Source organism: Mytilus californianus, unplaced genomic scaffold, assembly GCF_021869535.1.
Source record: "Mytilus californianus isolate M0D057914Y unplaced genomic scaffold, xbMytCali1.0.p SCAF_2, whole genome shotgun sequence".
NCBI lineage: Eukaryota > Metazoa > Mollusca > Bivalvia > Mytilida > Mytilidae > Mytilus > Mytilus californianus.
Window position 1 is genome coordinate 67,763,037 of NW_026262668.1, and position 19,471 is coordinate 67,782,507.

The window sequence follows — 19,471 nt, forward strand, 5'->3', positions numbered from 1 at the left end:
GGCAATGTCGCATAACACCAACGGCAATGTCGCATAACACCAGCGGCTAAGCAAAAGCTAGTTTCCCGAGATGATAAAAAATATGCCTGATCTTGTAGAAGTCGAAAGTCAAAGAAAAGAAAGAACGAATATTGTCTGAATGACATTTTAATGTAATGGACATATATAATTTTAATATAATGGACATACTAAACCCCTAATGGGAGGGATTGTGCTTGATTTTCATATGATGAAGACATAATCTTTCAATCAGTTTAATTGAGGTCTGGAGCTGGCATGTCAGTAACTGCTAGTAGTCCTTTGTTGATTTATGTATCATTGTCATTTTGCTTAGTTTCTTTTGTTACCTATTCTGACATCGGACTCGGACTTCTTTTAAACTGAGTTTTACTGTGCGTATTGCTGTGTGTTTGTTTATTCTACATTGGCTAGAGGTATAGGGGGAGGGTTGAGATCTCACAAAACATGTTTAACCCCGCCGCATTTTTGCGCCTGTCCCAAGTCAGGAGACTCTGGCCTTTGTTAGTCTTGTATGTTTTTTAATTTTAGTTCATTTATATGTTTTGGAGTTTAGTGTGACGTCCATTTTTCACTGAACTAGTACACATTTTTGTTTAGGGGCCAGCTGAAGCCCGCCTCCGGGTGCGGGATTTTCTCGCTGAATTGAAGACTCATTGGTGGCCTTCGGCTGTTTTCTGCTCTTTGGTCGGGTTGTTGTCTCTTTGACACATTCCCCATTTTCATTCTCAATTTTATATAGAAAATTGTTGTAAAATCCTTTAGGTACATGGTTATTATTCAGATTCTTTAATGACAAAATTCCCTTGGTTTTATCATCTTTCGGATTTTTCTCGTGAGTGAAAATTATTCAGTAGAAATTAGAAAAACCTCTGTCTAAGCAGTAGTCTGAGCAGTACTCGATTGAGACTGAACTGCAATCGAGCAAAACCGAACCGTACTTAACAAAATTTGAACTGTCCCCGACCGAGTCTCTGAAAGTTCATACTACATCCGAAATGTGATTTTTAAATTGATATTGACTTTGCATGTACTATTAATTTTGCTAAAAATCAGAGCTTCCCTTATCTCACTTGGAATTCAATGATGTATGAACAATACAAGTAATGTGTTACCTTTTAATGGCTTGTGATATTCTTTACTCTACATACTAGAAAGTGGAAACGATGGTGTTGATAATTAAAGTAAATTATTTTGGCAATGGAACTTTACAATGAGATTTAATTTACATATACGATTTAGGGTAAAGACAATTATTGTATCATGTTGGAATAAAATCTTAAACTTGTCACTGAGATTTCTTTTGTTTTCATGTGAACAAAGTATTCTTCACATACAAATATTTGTTTTTAAACGGTAAAACTGAGCATTCCTTTTTGGAATGCGGAAATACTTACTAGCATTTGTTTTAGTTTTGACTGGTTCCTTAAAGAAGAAACCTTGTTGGTTCCAAATGCGGATTCAGGATTTTGAGAACGGGGACACCAAGCCAACGTTAAGTGTGGGACTTGTAAACAATCTTTGCATTAATCATACATGTAGCTCCATAATGGACCCTCTTAAATCCGCCTCTGGGTTCAAACTGCTAAGTAAAGTTTATCTTTTGGAGGACATTTGTTACAAGCTAAAGTAAATTTGTCATGATACTCCAGTTAACTAATAGCGTAAGAATAAAGAACAAATAGAGTTACTGCATATGTTTGTACATGAAATATGCTTTAACTGAACGATAAAAAAACTACTAATATGGACTGATAATATTCGGAAAAACAAGTCCCGAGATTAAATCGCTACATAAATCATTAGTATCGTATGTAAACAAAATATTTGATCCTGCAATCAGCCAACTATTGTACAATTACAGGTACACAAATAAATGTTTGTTTTATTTGTACTGGTACAAATAAAGTCTCCTGCCACCCCACTTCCATGTTGAGCAAGCGGTTATGTGGATATTTCTTTTTGCTTAACAGTTCATTTTGCGGTCCTCTTCGCGGTCCGCGTTTAAACTGTAGAGATAATGATTTGGATTTAAACTACTAAAGTTTCAAGTGCCGGGTATAAATTGCAAGATAAAAAACAAAATATGTACATTGTCGGAAATGTAAAATGTATTTGTACTCGCTACGAAACAGGAGAAAAGCTCCGCGAGCCTCGCTTTTCGTCCTATTTCTAAAGCACGAACAAATAAATTTTATATTTTCTGACAATGTACATATATTGCATAGATCTGTATATTATCAGCTCATATTTCCCTTTCTTTTCTCCTTCAGAATTTATGTTGTTAAAGGGACATTAGCTACGATTTTGACAAAACATTGATTTCCGATTTATTTTGTTTCAAGTATTAATAAAAGCAGAATTTTGAAATAATATTTCGTTATAAGCAGTCAGTTTAGTCCAAATTTGTCAAAATAAGCTCAAAAACATTGCTGATGTATTATTGACTTGCAAGTCAATAGTTTAACCCCTAAGCTGGAGATGGATTACGCAAGTACTAGGCGTGTTCAGCTATTAAAAGAAAAAGAATGTCAACAAAGAAAGTGAAACATGGGTGAACCATTTCGTTGACTCATTCGATAAACAGGTAAACACGATGATTAGCATATTTTCTAATCTATTACATGAAATCAAACAGATCTAGAAAAATCCCATTGCACGTTGTCGCAATCTATTTATATTTATATTTATGTTTATATCGGGTTATATGACCGTCGACAGTCTTCGTAGGTCATTCAATAGTTAATCGTAGGTTATTCGATGGTTAATTAGATGGCGTCTACAATAAAATACACACGACATGCTGATACATAGGATCGAGTCCATGCATTGCTAATTGTTTACTCAAGACTTTTTGTAATTTGGATATACGTTTTGAAATGGTTTTAATCAAATGTGAGATTTTGAGTGAAATCGATGAACATGAATTTGCCAGCTAATGCCACTTTCAGATAGATGTAGCTTTGAGTATATTAGAACACCAAACTAAATCTGTTTGAAAAAAATCTGAATTACATGAACTCCATACGAGAGAAACCAGGTGATCCGATAGTCCCGGTAATATTTATCAGTCTTTTTCGATACATCTTTAAATACATGTTTTCTTCTAATTGCATAACAATGAAAATAAATCTTTTACATGTATCAATGATAGGAACTGAACTTACATATCTTATCTGATATAGAATTAGACATTGATTGTCACGTTTGTGTCATATGAAAAAGACCTTGCTTTACAAGAAATCTGTAGATTGTACTAAGATATATGCGATAACTTAAAGGTATGTTCAGAAATGCACTGAATTTTACTTCTAATTAAAACCCATAACGGAAAACTATTATAAGATTGTAGATTACGACAGAAAATATCGAAAAGGTCGATGGTTCTCTCCGGCTAATCCAGCTTTCTCGGACAGTAAAAACTTGCTGCCATGATAAAGCTAAGGTCACTGAAAGTAACGTTAAACAACAAACAAACAAACAAACAAATTCATACAAAAATAACATTCATAATTTGTTTTCTTGTGTCAATGGTTTTGTATTGTCATAGAGTTTTTATCCCCTCAGTCGCCATTATTTGCTCCGGCGGTAGCTCAAGGTACAAAGCAGATATTTTGATTCTAAAGTCATCATGTATAGTAAAACTAATAAAAAAAATTTAAAATTTTGAATTATTTAATGAGATTGTGTTATTTAAAAGCGGAATGGATAAATCCATGGTTCTCCTCGAAAAGTGAAAAGTACTTGTATGAACTCAGTCAATAACATTGTGAGATCAACTATTTTGCTATCCAAGTAAAAAGCGATAAAAAGAAATAACAAAACGTGATAGGAGTCATCTCTTTCATTCCTCATTTTGACCTCAAACAAACTCAGACAAGTGTACGCGTTGACTTATATTGTTAAGAATAAATATCACATTAAGGTTTACATTTTAACACTTACAATTGTGATTTTCGTCGATATTTTCAAATATTTGTTTAATGTATAATTAGCTCAAACATTAGTTACGTAACCATTTATGATTCCAGATGCTGAATAAATTCATACTAGCGGTGTGCATTTCTGTTGTTTTATCAGGTAAAATTTGCTTTAACAAGATATGTATCACATTTAATTTCATTTAAAACAATTTAATTTCTAAACTAATTCGAAAATAGAATGAAAAAATGTATCCAGTTACCTCATTCTATGAAATATATCTTTTTATTAATAAACTGAGATGTAAGGTTAACGTCAATGAGACAGCAACCTAAAAACTAAAATAACCAAAATATATCTAGAGGGCATCATACAGTCTTCAACAATAGACAGGTGCCTATATACAATATGTCGACTCGATCCTAGAAAAGTGGTGAACAAATCTTACAGAAACAATCAAAGATCCGCCACACAAACATTCGTCTCTCTAAATAACGAAAACACCAATACATGGCATCGTATACTGTAATCACAATTTTATAAGGGAGAAGGTATGAAAAAAAACCCTTTTTTTGTCCCTTGAATTGCAAAATGAACAAGGATTATATAACGTTGATATATTAGGAAATATTGTTAAGAAACTTAAAGTCTAACTTCCTTAGGTAAAGTTGACCATGATAGATAAATTTGGCTATTCCTTTTAGATCTCATTTGGTCATATAGCGTCTTACTTTGCTACGTTTTTATACATCCCTGGTTTTCAAATGTTTAGGTTTGAGCGTTCCTGATGAAGATAAATCCAGTAAAGCGCTTCAAACACATGAAATTTTTAAAAGTGTAAATTTTCATAATAAATCTATCAAACAACATTTGTCGGATGTTTTTAAGACATTAGTCTGTCCGATTTCATTATTTATAGTTTGTATTTGTCTCTCACATAGCTGTTCTAGGGCTTCAGAGTTTTTGCATTTCATTCAGAACTGTAAAAATTACCATATTTTCCATATTTGAGATCCTGACATCAAAATTTAGTTATGACCCAAGGCCGTTCCCGAAAATATGTTTTAGTTGAAGATGTCTTATGCAAAGTTGTTAGTGTGTGTAAAATATTTTGGAGGGATGGCCTTTGCTCATAACTAAATCTGCCAAAAATTTTGTGCTTAAAATTACCATTTTAGGTCAAATATATCACTTTCATTATATTTCAGACGTCAAATGACGGTGACATTACCAATGACTTTAGTCAACTAAAACGTTCAGATTATATCATTCTTTTCATTTATTGTATAAAAGAGAGGCAAGGGATATCAAAGGAACATTCAAACTCATAAGTCGAAAACAAACTGACAACGCCATGGGTAAAAACGGAAAACGACCAAAAAGACAAACAACATTATACAAAACACAACATAAAGCACTAAAGACTGAGCAAGACGACCACCTCTCCCTAAAAAAAAATCGGGAGTGATCTCAGGTGCGCCGAAGGGTAAGTAGATCTTGATCCACATGTGGCATCCGTCGTGTTGCTTATGTAAGTACAAACCCGGTGATAAGTTTAATTCGGTAGGTCACTTATGAGGAAAAGAGGACGGGATTGTCGTTACGACAATTAGAACATTTCCGTCGTCATCTGTGAAACACATATTCCATATATTATTTTTTGACAAAATGATCGCTCCCATCATACCTTCTCCTCTCTACTTATTTCATTGGTTGAGAACTTTAACCTGTTTACATAACATCTGAGCAAAACTGATATAACTATAAGGAGATATTGTTGATTGCAAATGAGGCAGACATCAATCTAACAGAGAAAAAAGGACGTGGTTGTTTGCAGCTGTACATCGCCGTAAGACCTTAAACAATGAGCAAATCCATATCATATGGTAAACTATAAAATGTCCCGGGATGACAGAATGTCTAAAATTTAAACAAGAAAATCAATGTCCTGAATTATTAATATATTAAAGTTTAGATATGACAACTCCCTACGTATATTTATCAACAAGTGATAGGAAGTACAAAATTTCATTCTCTAATTTGTAGAAACACTTGACTGTACAGGTCAACATCGCTACAGTGCCAGAGGTACCGGATATTACCCAGCTGATGATCCAATCGAAGGAGGATTTTTAGACAGACTTGGACATCCATTACATACACTTCAAGTATGTTAATGATTGCATAATCATTTTCAAAATCTAAATGTTTGAAATAGGGATCTGAAATTGATGTATTTTGTTTTTAATATAGGTGTCAAAACGCCTCTATATTCAACAAAATTCTTCACACTTTTCTAAATATTTTACCTTAAAATTAAACTCCATAAGAACCATGTATATCCTGAGTAGTGTACATGTATCACCTTTCTATATGTCAAGTTTTTAACTACTTACTACTAGAATAGTAATGTGGTTTTCTGAAAATAAAACTTTATCAAGCATACTATATATAGCAAATTACACCTAAAATGCAAATTCACGGAAAAGTCAGTTTGAGCTCAAAATGGTACATCGGTTCTTGGAACTTTCTTTTCATACAAATCTTTTTGAGTATGCGATTGATAGATAAATCTAGGTTAATTCACGGTTCTCTTACATTTGAAAAATACAACTCACGTTTATGACGTTTATCCAAGTGTCAAACAATAGATGGGCTTGGTGTTTATATAGCAATTAAAATTGTTGTTTTTAGGAAGGTCTACTGAGACCTGTATATTATGTATAATAACATTTTCATATTATACTTTTGAATAATAAATGTAGCCTAATAAATGAATTCAGAAAAATAAAAAAAATAGTGGGATTTAGTATAAAATTTCTATGGTTGCACCCCATCTTTTTTATGTAAGTAATTATTTATAATTTATATTAAAAAAAAACAAAAACAAAAACAAATAAAAACAAAAAAAACAAAAAAAAACAAATATATAACTTTCATGCACTTAATTTGTACATTTTTAATATGCTTATGCAATTTAAGTTCCTGTCAAAAATTAATCCAAAAAACTTTATTTCTGTAACCTTTTCCAATTTATGATTGCCAGGTTTTTAAGTTGTATTTACATTTGTCCTTCTATAGTAAATATCATAGCTACAGTTTACTTGGAGAAATTTAAAAACCCCTGAAGAGTACTATTTACATATATTATCTAGCCTTGAATTTTATTTGGTAAAAACTTAATGCATGAATCGGATTTTTATATAGCACCGTCATCTGCAAATTTTAAAATTTCACAATCTTGTAAACAAATCATTAACCATAATATTAAATAAAGTTGACTTATTCAACTCCTGTATAAAGTGTACCATTTCTAGTTTGTTCAACTCTACACAATACACGCAATGATCAATGAAGTTATGTACCGACTTGTCTTTGGTCTACTACCCAATAAAAGTGAGCAGACATACGACCGCTTACTCAACTTGCTAAAGACTGCTTGTCGACATCAACTCCAATTAGCACCACATATATTCTTTACAGACTTTGAGAGAGATACCCGTTATTTCATCCAACGAGCATTCGCCAACATTACATTGTAAAGCTGCTATTTCCACTAAACTCAATAAATGTTTCTCAGATACTACATTAAAGCAATAGACTAACTATATTTAGTGTATGGTATGATTGTAAAGTGTACAGGGTTCATCTGAAATTAATCTGATCATTGATGGTGTTGAGTTTATGTGACACTTATAGTAAAACTTTCCTATGACACGTTTCAACATAAATTTCATCATGACAAGTAAAACTGGCATGACATTTCACCGTGTGTACGCTTGTTTATTGATTAAACTTTTTGTGCTGAATTTAAAGATTTAATATTTTTTTTTAATTGTTTAATACTGTTAACGTGCCTGCAATTTAACGCATTTTCGTGTGCATAATTTCAAGATTTTTTAGTGTATTTGTCGATCAGTGTTAAATAATTTTATACGATTGTAAAACAGTTTCGTTGTTAACCTCTGTTTTGCTCTTTGATGAAATAAATATATATTTTTTTTCAACTATCAACCCGTCAGATCATGCACAAGTTAATTTGAGATGGTTTCACTGTAACTCCATTTACAGATAAATTTCATTAATCCCTTTTGCTAAAAAATTACGTTTCTCCATCATGAAATTATTTACCCGTATACAAAAATGTCAAATTTTGGAGAAACGTGAACACACCATAATGGCAATCGAAAACTAATTTTTAACGTTCAAAGATGAAATGTATACTTTATTGCCTGCGCGTGTTCTAAAAAGTATAACGAAAATACCAAACTCCAAGGTAAATTAAAAAAGGGGGAAGCGCATGATAACTGACAAAATCAAACTTTATCAACCAACGGAACGAGTGTGAAAATCAACTGTCATATTTCTGATTGATATATAAACATTGAAAACACGAATTCCCCCAAAATACCGCACAGTACCACAGACCAACACCCGACTACTCCGAAAAACAGACGTTGCGAATACAAATTACATGGAACGACACATGGTCCAGACAGCCAGACTTGGTACAGGCACAAAAGACGAAAGAGTATCGCATGATTTCTTAAGACGCTATTAGAAAAAAATGTGTTTATAGAATTGAAAGCATAGATATTCCAAACATATTAACTTTTAACATATTTGCATAATTATTAATAAATCTCTCCTTCTTCACCATGACAGATTTCTTAGTTGTATGCGTGTCAAACGTTTTACAAAAGTATTGTGATTTATCATTCATCTATAAAATAATACCATCATTTTTTCTAAATTTAATTGTATTCCTGTTTTATGGGTAGTTCAAAAAGTCAGCACACGTCCTATAATTTTGATTTCATATTCCCAAAAAAAACCTTCTTTTTTTCTTTCTTAAAATATACGCTTTGGCTTTGGTTTTGTAATGTCGATTTAATATTTGTTCTTGTTATGTTTGATCATTTAAATATAATAGATCGGAAACGGTAATTACAATTCTTACAAGACGTGTCGTTTTGTATGTTAGTGTATCGCATGGCGTGATTTTTCTACATTTACATATATGTTTTTTTAAATGTAAATGACGCGTTCTCATCACTAAAAATAGCTTATTAAAATCTGCGACCACATAACTCGTAAGCATTCATGAAAAATCAAAATGTATATTTGTAACTGCATGTTACGAGAAATTAACAATTTCAGTTATCGGCAATCTGATAAGTGACACTTTAGATAATTTATGTAACAGTACATATTTGTAATTGAAGGACTTCCTTGATGGTAAAGCGTCATGGGTCAGTGTTGCAATGGATAGATACCTACATTTGCCTTATGGCACGCATGTTTGCATCCCAGATTTGAACCATAAATACCATCGAGTTATTCCCTTCAGGGTGAGTTCGTGGTCGTCGTATCATCCAAGTATAACAAAGGAATGTTTTATTTCTATGAATTTATATTACATTCATTGACTCTTTTCTTTTTACATTCTGCTTTTAGAAAGTATAGAAAGAATTATACTTTTCATCCAGTTGATGAGAACAGAAAACACCATTGTCTTATCGTTTGTAATGAAGACAGTCAATTTAATGTGCACTTAATCATAATGAGATAAGGTAATAGAAAAGGTACATATATATACATATCACAAAATATTCTGTCAAAACTGGATAAAATGTTGAAATATTAACAGTATTCTGATATTACTCACTGTGCCACAGACATTCTTTACAAAGGTTTCATTCATGTCATTGGTTTGCAAATAGCATGATCATTTCTGTTAGGTGTTTAGGGTATTTTCTATTATTCTATAGCATCCCTTATTTTTTACTTATTCAGGTTGTTGACACAGGATCTGCATTCAGTCATAAAGGATATGGAAGAATTGATATTTGTACCAGATCACAACACGATTCCTACGACAACACAATCAATGGGCACATAACATTAGTATTTCATTGAATTGACCGATTGAATAAAATATAATGGATCAACAGTTTTATTCAAAATTAGAGTACTGATTTCAATATTTTCACATTAAAGTTTAGCCAAGAGTAGCTAGAGAATAGAAATGTGATATCCTAGACTTCTTCCGTTCCGATGTAAGATCCTTACAAAAGGGGAGACCCGTAAACCTGCACAAAACCTATAACAGATGTAATTTTGTTTAGTCTAGGCATGTCAGAATCAGGGCCCCTGTTGGAAAAAACATCTTCCAGGTTTTTCGATACGATATTTATTAAAGTGGTTTTACGTGTGTCTGTTTTCTTGTTATCTATCATACCGGCTCTGTAGATTTAGATTGTTTTTTTATCTAAACTTATTTTTAAAGTACATTTTGGTATGTCCCTTTTGTTATGCCACTGATCCAGTTTAAAAGTGTTAGGATTGAGTGGTCAAGAACAATAGCTCAACTCACCATTTGTGCAAGTGCCTGTTTCTCAAGTCAGTCATGACCCTCGTCTGTGGTAATATTTGACAGAATTTTTTATCGCTTTCAATTTTAAGTGAGGATCGAGAAGCTTACTTAGTCTTAAGTTTTTATGTGGTGTTTTGCTGACTTGCTTTTTCGTAGTCTGTCGTATTTTTACCACGGCGTCGTCATTTTTTCTCCGACTTTTGAATTTTGAATGGTTCCTCTGTATTTTCCGCCTCTTGTTGCGGTCCTTCAAGAGTTTGGTCATAATGGCAGAATTAAGTTACGCTTCGTTTTTTCTATTTACTTATAATCTCTCTATTTGTGGAAAAGAGATAGACATATTGTATAAGCAAATAAAATATTTTCTAACGTAGTATATAGTATACTAACTTTTAGATGTCCTTGAATTTTTAGTCGATTGATTGCTGTCTTATTGACTTACGCCAGCATCTTACTAGTAAATCTATAAACAGTTATTAAAAGGCTGAACAATGAATACGTAGTCGTCTTTAGTCTTCAAGTCGATTTAAAGACACATTCACTGTGATAAATTTAGCACTATTCAAATTGTTTACTTCCTGTTATATAAAATCTATTCCAGATTGTTCAGTGGTTGTTATTTACAAAACAACAATATACTGTTATATCTAAAATGCTACTGAACAATACTGCATTGCCTGAACACAACATGTCTAATGAATTCTTTCGCTTATGTAAGGGTTGCTTCCTTACATATTACGTTTTTCATCTGCAGATAATAATAAAACTAATGCGATATGAAAAAAATAATACATTCAAATCAATTGTCCCGAAATTTTGAAGCAAGCTACCTTATAACCACAACGTTCGTGATTTACCCCTAATTTGCATAGAAAACGTTGCCGTTTACCATTGTTCTTGCTGATATTAAAATAGCCAAACGTCATATCATTAATCATCGATCTTTTTCAAATAGAAATTTACTTTTCAAAGGCACATTCAATTAACACATTACTATGTGCATGTATTTTTTAAATTCAGCTTGCCTCTTAAACGTTATTATGATAATGCCGAAATTGGCATTACTATTCCAATGCATTAAGATACATTATAATGTCTATACTACAATTACAATTTTAAAAATAATATATCTAGCAAACTATATAGCTAATTTCTTGAATAAAATTATGTTACAGTTAAACTTATTCATTTAGTTATAATGACATGATACAGTTTGAATTACCTGCGCCAAAGATAGAGATTGAACTTATAACCTGATACCATATACCAAGTTTTACAGTGATTGTCACGTTTGTTCCACGATAAACGAATATACCAAAAAGTTGTGTGAATTTGAAGATCTCAGACAAACTTTAAGGTATGTTCAGAATTAATTTTTTTTTGACGTTTCACTCTTAATAATAGTTTATATCATAATCTATTCAGATAAGTTATCATATAAATATTGTGGCATTGAAAAAATAATGCTACGTGGATAAGAATAACCAATTATAATCCTTAAAAGTTTTTTTACGTAGGAGTTTGACGTTAGAAGATCATGCAAAGCTTATTAGGAAGAAACAGAACTTCAGCCGAAAAACAACCATATAATCGAAGATTAATAATGCAACGAATCACTTAAATACAACACAATCCCATCTAGCCTAGGAGTCATGGCTTGGGTTTCCGAATCTGTCGGACCAGTAATCAAGCAAACGAAAGAATGAAAACAAGAAAAGAAGAATTAATTAAAGTCTTTTCGCAGAGAAAGTTAAAAAAAAAGTGGATATAAATTGCATGTTAGCGCCGCGCTTGTCTTTCTGTGTAATTCGATTGCGAGCAATGCGATTACGAAAACGTATTTTGATAAATGGATTTTTTGTAACTTTTACCATTCTTTTAAACCAAATTTAAGATTAAAAATGTTTGCTACTTTTCATGAACAGCATTTTCGTAAAAAAAACGTCTTTTTCAATTGATAACATATATAATATATATGTTGTGTACAAGTTATCATTTTGTACAAATTATAATTTGTACAAAAAAATTGTACAAATTATAATTTGTATTTTGTCTTTGTACACATTGTAATTTGTACAAAAAGTGCCTGTACAAATTACAATTTGTACAAAATTTGACGAAAATTCACTTATAACTTGTACAATTTTTTATAATAAGGATTTTCGTTAAAAAAGCATAGATACACTTTATAGAATTGTTATTAAATGGCTATACTGAAAAGTGAGTGAGTGAGTAAACCTTATTTATGAAATACAAAAATAGTTCTTTATCAGTCGTTTGAGGCTTAGCAGGTGAGTTAATTATGGCATCGTGAATTGCATCTTTTGACTTTCACATTTGACTCGTCGTGAATACTTTGCAACGGCTAATTACTTTGGGGTCAATTGCTTTAAAAAGTTGCCAAAGCTATATATCACAGGTGTTTATGTACTCTTTTAGTCATTTACTCATATGATGTTATGGTGTAAACATGGCCGACATTGTTGATCAGTAGAAAATGGTTTTAACCTAGCAGAGAATAATAAAAGAACAAGCATTTGTACACCAAGGACAAGCATAATGGACTAAATTGAGTATGACACTGACATATAGATACCGATCATTCTTGCTAGGAATCGTGCGCTGTGTGGCCAATAAATCCAAGACGAATGTCTGACCAAGAAAACGAGACAGTTATAATCAGAACTTGTTGTTTGGGGTTAAAGTCATTATACATATTCCTCATTATGATGGTGCCCAAATTGATCCTCGAAATATCTTGGGCGTAATTGTTAAATCTGGAGATTTTGGTACCAAATTGGAACATCTGTAAGAATTTAAACAGGATATCTATTTGTCTAAATGTAAAATTGAAACTGTGAAAGACACGTGTTTATTCACAGCAACGGTTCCTGATCTTCAACTTTTGCTACGTGAAGCAGTTAAGAAGCATTTCAAACAGATTGTCAGGGGTTCCTTTCTTGTAAATGCAAAGGATGGTCCAGGACTTCTAAATGTAAATGTAAAAGTAAAAAGATGTTGTGCAATTCCCGATGCCATAATTAATGTACCTGCTCAACCGAATGATACATAACTAAACTTTTGTATTTTGTAAATAAGGTGTACTGTGTGGTCATTTAATAGCAATTCTATAGTGTGTATCAATGCTTTTTTTTCACCAAAATTCACATTATAGATTATTGTACAAGTTATAAGTGAATTTAAGTCAAATTTTGTACAAATTGTAATTTGTACAGGCACTTTTTGTACAAATTACAATTTGTACAAAGTCAAAATACAAATAATAATTTGTACAGTTGTTTTGTACAAATTATAATTTGTACAAAATGATAACTTGTACACAACATATATATAATATCTATATAATAAAGATAATCGAGGAAAGATAGACAATACCCTGGTTAAAGATATAAGATGGGGAAAACTAACAGTTTTTAAAACAAAGCAAAAGATTGAGTAAAACAAAAACTGAGGATGAACTTAGGTGTTTCGATAGGGTAAGTTGTTCGTGTTTAAGGGAAAGGCATTGATAAGTGACAATTAGTGATGCTTTTTAAACGAGAAACGGAGGACTGAAATGTGGCTTCGACCAATGTGTGTGAATATATGATGCAGATAATTTTTGTGATTTACTTAAACAAATTAATTGCAGAACAGTGCAATATCTTGTATTGCTGAAAACATGCTTGAAATGACTGCTTTATGACGAATTAAAATTTTACTATGAAACTTACATACGTTTACAGATTTTTCAGTGATTTACTTGGTATTGAAAATACTAAATACTTAATTATTAACACATTTTTCTGTATGCATTTATCTGCCAATAACGCCTCTGTCTCATACAAAAGCACATGGCATCATTGGGCTGTCCATACTGATGATTTTATTGTTTTGAATGATAAACATTAAATTGAACTAAAAATTTATTCAAAATATTTTTCAACATTACTACCAGCATAAACAGTAGAACAGAGTTAATTTTGGAAATGAGTTCTCTTATCATTTTAGCATGCATACTTTAATCTATTTCAGTATTATATAAAAAATAATTCTTTCTCTAACGTTGAAGAATATATAACCTGAAATTGTATTGATATGCTTAGTAAATGCATTGTATCTGTTCAATAAGTTTAATTCAATTTTTCTTCAGATGCTGACAAAAATACTTTTAGCAGTGTGTTTCTCTGTTGTTGCATCAGGTATATTTTGTATAAATCAAAATAACACTGTATATGTTTCGTATGTTCGAAGCGCTTTTCTTGATTTACCTTCATCAGGATCGCTCAAACCCCAAAAATTTGAAAGCCCATGATGAATGACCATCAACAAATGAGCAGCTTTGTGATTAAAAGATTTATGAAAGGAATAGCAAAATTTATCTAAGGTCAACTTACTTCAGAGGACCTTTTTTTTAATATTATCTTTATTAGTTTATCAACGGCGAATTCAAAAAAGCATGTTACAAATCATGACAGTACCAATGCACTGACTACTGAGCTGATGGTATCCTCGGGAATTTATAGTCCACCATCAGTTGTATCAACCCAGTGCTAGTGAATGAAAATAACACTTTATAAATTTCGTGCGTCAGAATCGCTTTCTGGATTAAAATTTTAGAATCTCTTCGTTTTAATTAGACCTCTGCGTTTTTTATCCAAAATATAACATCATGAGCAGTTTGATGTAAAAGTACATTAATTCGTTCTTCATATATTGTTCCATTAAGGTAGATGGAAACTCTAAATAAAAAAAATCGATAAAATGAATTCATATTTTACCAAATTGCAGTATGTATCATGTTTATTTTTAAAAATATAACAAACAGTATGGACTCAAAGAGCTTTTTTAAGCTTCAGTTTGTGCAAAAATGTCAGACTTTGTAAAGAATTTACATGAAAAACCAAACTTTGTATGAAATGAAAGAAAACTATATGACAGAAATTTATAATAAGATAAAATATGAGAAGATCGTTCTTACAAGATGGCATCAGTAGTTACAGAACCTGATTATCTTGCTACAAAACAAAATAGGTAAACTAACTGTGCATTCCTTTATTAAATTATGTTCTCTGAGTAAACTCAATTTTATGGCTAAGTTGAAGAAAAAAATCAAAGAAAAAATTTTCTGTATTCACAAATTGAGGCGACTGTAGTTTCTGATGTTCAAACCTCGTAAATCAATTTAGAGGAGACAAATCAAAGTAATTCACAAAAACTGGTTGAATCGCATGAACTTCAAAAGACCGGTTGTGTTGACAGGGTAAACGTTTCCTTCTATGCATGCATCACCAGCCGTGGGAATCCACAATCGTAAAAATAAAATAAAACAGTCTTATTTTAAGTTAAAACACACAATTTCCTTATTTAGATACAAATGAACTGCATTCCCCTCTCAAAATTTGAATTCATTAAAGATCTAGACCAGTTGTTTTCTGCTATTTTATCCAAGATGACGGAAGACACCTGATCTACTTTAGGCAATTAGTTGCATTCAACACATTTAAATAAAACTTATCTACTTTAGAAAGGCCAAATGAAAATGAAATGAAAAGATGTATAAATATTTTGGGATCTGTCTTACTAAGATGATCTAAACGGCCAAAAGTTTCATATCCACTGAAAAGAATAGTTTATAAGAATACATTCGATGGTAATTTTAAAGTACCTAATCGCCAAAAGAAAAAATCTATGACAAAGGATTACAATATTATAGTTTAACGTTATTAATTGGTAACTTTGAGGTAATGTTTGTTTATTGCATTTATATAGATACACTTGACTGCACTGGAAGACATAGATACAGTTCCCGGGGTACTGGATATTATCCGGCTGACGACCCAATAGAAGGCGGATTTTTCGACAGGCTTGGTCATCCATTACATACCCTTCAAGTATGTAGTTCTGCTAATTTACACTGTCAAATCAACATCTCTTATTTTTTTATCAAAAGACCAGAATTTAGTTTTTGTTCAGTTTGGGTGGTTGGGGGGGGGGGGTATGTAGACAGTGATTATGATGTACATTGCGATTGAAGATTCTATGTTAACATCAGAAACCTGTTCTCTATAAGTCAGAAGATGATTACCACTGCTTTTGTTCTTTACTTTTGACACATAATGCCCTTACCTATTGAAGAGCACTCCGGGCCAACAATTTCATATTTTTTTTCAAACAAAAAGATCCATTATAGGAGGTTTAGTTTTTCTTTCTTTTCGTAATTCATCTACATTTAAAACTATTAGTTAATCAACTATTAAATTACAGTGATGTTTTAATATCTGAATGATTCCACGACGGCGAAAAATATTAAGCAAGTGCTTACAACGAAATGGGCTATTTTATGGGTTTTACTTTTTTATTTAAGGATTTTCTCGAAGGTAAAGCTCAATGGGTCAGTGTGGCAATGGATAGATATGCGCATATTCTTTATGGAAAAAGTGTTTGTATCCCACAGTTAAACCATAAGTATAATAGAGTCATTCCCTTCAAGGTAAGTGCTCTAGAATATTGACTTTCAAATTCTCATAAAGAAATACAATTACTACTAATAATGATTGTATTGATAATATAAACATACATGTGCTGGTATTAAAAGCGAATCCACACTCAGTCAAAATGACGCAATCAAGAATAGCACACAATCAAAAATAGCACACAATCAAGAATAGCACCCAATCAGGAATAACAACCAATCAGGAATAACACACAATCGTAAAATTACAGATCAGACGACTATACTGATATCTTAAAGTCTAATCTAGTGAATTGAGACACCGACACATCGTATGGGTCAAACAATTCGTGATGGTGACCGTGAAACTTTTGAAGTGTCGATTTCAATCGTTTTTCCTCATAACTCTTTTGGTGTATTTTTTGTGTAAGGAGCATACCACTGTAAATGAAGTCCGTTAAGTGTAAATATGGATGAGCGTAATGTATTTAAATTCAATTTGAAAGTTAAAATCATCACGTTTGTCATAGATTCTAGCTTGTAGTCGTCCATCTATATCAATATCTAGCAAAACATCAAGATATGAATAAGACCGACATCTTTCAGTAGTATCCTTAATCTCAAGTTCACTGTGATATATAAGATGTAAACACACATTAAAATGTTTGTTATTGAGTGACAGAACATCATCAATATATCTGAAATAAACTTTGCAAGATGCTTTTTCTGTTTGTATTTCATAAGGTTCTGTATAAATTTTGGGTGGTACGAGTACACAAATACGTACCTAAGGACATATATTAGGGTATTTTTCATTTACCTATCCCAGCGGAGAGAGAAAAAAACATTTAAAAACAAAATAATAATAAACAATAAACGCCTTCAAAATATATTGTTACGTGTTAAGATGAAATGTATAGGAACATGTACCTGCCTAATCTTTATTTCCATGCACAGTACAGTACGAAAACAAATGACCCAGTATGAGACAACGTTGCTATAGTAGCATTTGAATATGCCTTGTTTAACCAATGCAATAAAACATAATAAATGAACAATTCAACCGTAGACATAACAAGAGTTGAATAAGTTATTTTAACAGAATTTATAACAAGAGTTGAATAATTTCTATTTATCACAATTTAGTGCTATCTATTTAATTTTACACCCTTTGTTAAATAAAGACGTAAATACATTTTGATTCTGAACAAGAATGAAAATGAAAAGTAATTTCATTTTTTTGCAGGTAGTAGACACGGGATCGGCGTTTGATCATAAAGGATATGGAAGAATTGATATATGCACCCGATCTCAGCATGATTCATACGACAACACAATCAATGGGCCTTTAACGTTGGTATTTCGTATTTGATTTATTAAATAAAGGTACATGAAAGATCAGCCAACTTCAGTTATATTAACTTGATTTCTCTATTTACATTAAGTTAAGAAAAGAAGGGCCAATGCAGTAAAAGACATGCACAACAGAGATCATGTAGCAATAGGTACTCTCTAATAAAATTTCAAAACACTTTAAAGTCAAAATTCACACACATTATTATACACTAACCCATATAAATGTGCAACACTCTCAACATAAAGAAAGTTTATTTGTAGCCCAACATGTAAAAGAAAATTATATGAAACAGTCGGTGTCCGCATTTTCGAAAGATGCAGTTGAAATGTTGGATGTCTATTCAAATATGGGCTCTAGATATAATACCACTTTTGCCTGTTCTGAATAGTGTATTACCAATCACAAAGGTAATTGTGTGAACGTAATAACATTTTTAGTAAAATCGGAAAATCCATTTGAGGTACACCTCAATGCAATGGATTATATTTTAAAAATTACTATTGTTTTGGGATGTATTGTGAAAGAAATATTTTCAAGGAAGTGAGTTCAAATTTTACGATTTTGCATTAATGTCCTATTGCCAGTGTAAAGTTCAACTGTATATTTTGTTCACTTTTGAAACAATCTAAGAAGACACCAACAATGCTGTTGAACTCATAAGTCGATTAAGCCTAAATCAAGTTAGAAAAACAGACGAAAGGACAAACATCACATATGAAACAAATACCGTGATCACATTAAAGGTACACGATGTACATTCATAGTGACAACAACATAAATTTCAATCCTATACATTACACAAAAACAAAATATTGAAATAAACGAATAATGGAACCCACCAAAACTTATGGTAAACTACGGTACTCCAGAGAGGGAAACTGTTTCGTTCAACTTTATAAAATAAATATGCAAAAATGAATTTACGCACATATGCTGTGTAGGAAATGCGAAATGCCATGTGGATGAAGCAAAGCGTCCACTGTTAAAATTGACTATTATACTTTGCGTTTATATTGTCTAAGCTAACGATGGTGTAATTATTTGTTAAAACTCATCATATATACCAGGCTTTTAATTTGATACGCCAGAGGCACGTTTCGTCTATAAAGACTCATTCAGAGCGCACGATTCTAAATTATGTAACCTATTTATAATAGCAGGTTATATATACCAAATCAATGTGTTAAAAAAATGTCAGCTGAAAAAATGTGCACGAGGCAAATCAAAACCGACAAGAAAAATAAACGAGTTAAGACGTTTATTAGCAAAGAACATTTAAAACTCATCCTTTAGACAATAAGAATTCCTATCAAATCCGGGAGTGATATTAGGCCAGAAGGTAACT

General features: G+C 31.8%; 1 protein-coding gene and 1 long non-coding RNA gene across 2 annotated transcripts in view; both read left to right on the forward strand.

The window, feature by feature from the left end:
• Positions 1 to 10,325, forward strand: part of LOC127728157 (uncharacterized) — a 31,670-nt gene extending 21,345 nt beyond the window's left edge. Inside the window, exons 2-5 of the mRNA XM_052235408.1 lie at positions 4,050 to 4,098; positions 5,986 to 6,107; positions 9,165 to 9,290; positions 9,736 to 10,325. Coding sequence (XP_052091368.1) covers positions 4,050 to 4,098; positions 5,986 to 6,107; positions 9,165 to 9,290; positions 9,736 to 9,858 — 420 coding nt within the window. The 3' untranslated portion in view covers positions 9,859 to 10,325. The remainder of the gene's footprint in view (positions 1 to 4,049; positions 4,099 to 5,985; positions 6,108 to 9,164; positions 9,291 to 9,735) is intronic.
• A 1,289-nt stretch (positions 10,326 to 11,614) lies between these two features.
• Positions 11,615 to 18,170, forward strand: LOC127728189 (uncharacterized). The gene is made up of 5 exons (XR_007994028.1): positions 11,615 to 11,672; positions 14,469 to 14,517; positions 16,088 to 16,209; positions 16,683 to 16,808; positions 18,016 to 18,170. It is a non-coding gene; the product is annotated as an uncharacterized LOC127728189 (long non-coding RNA).
• The last annotated feature ends 1,301 nt before the right edge of the window (positions 18,171 to 19,471 follow it).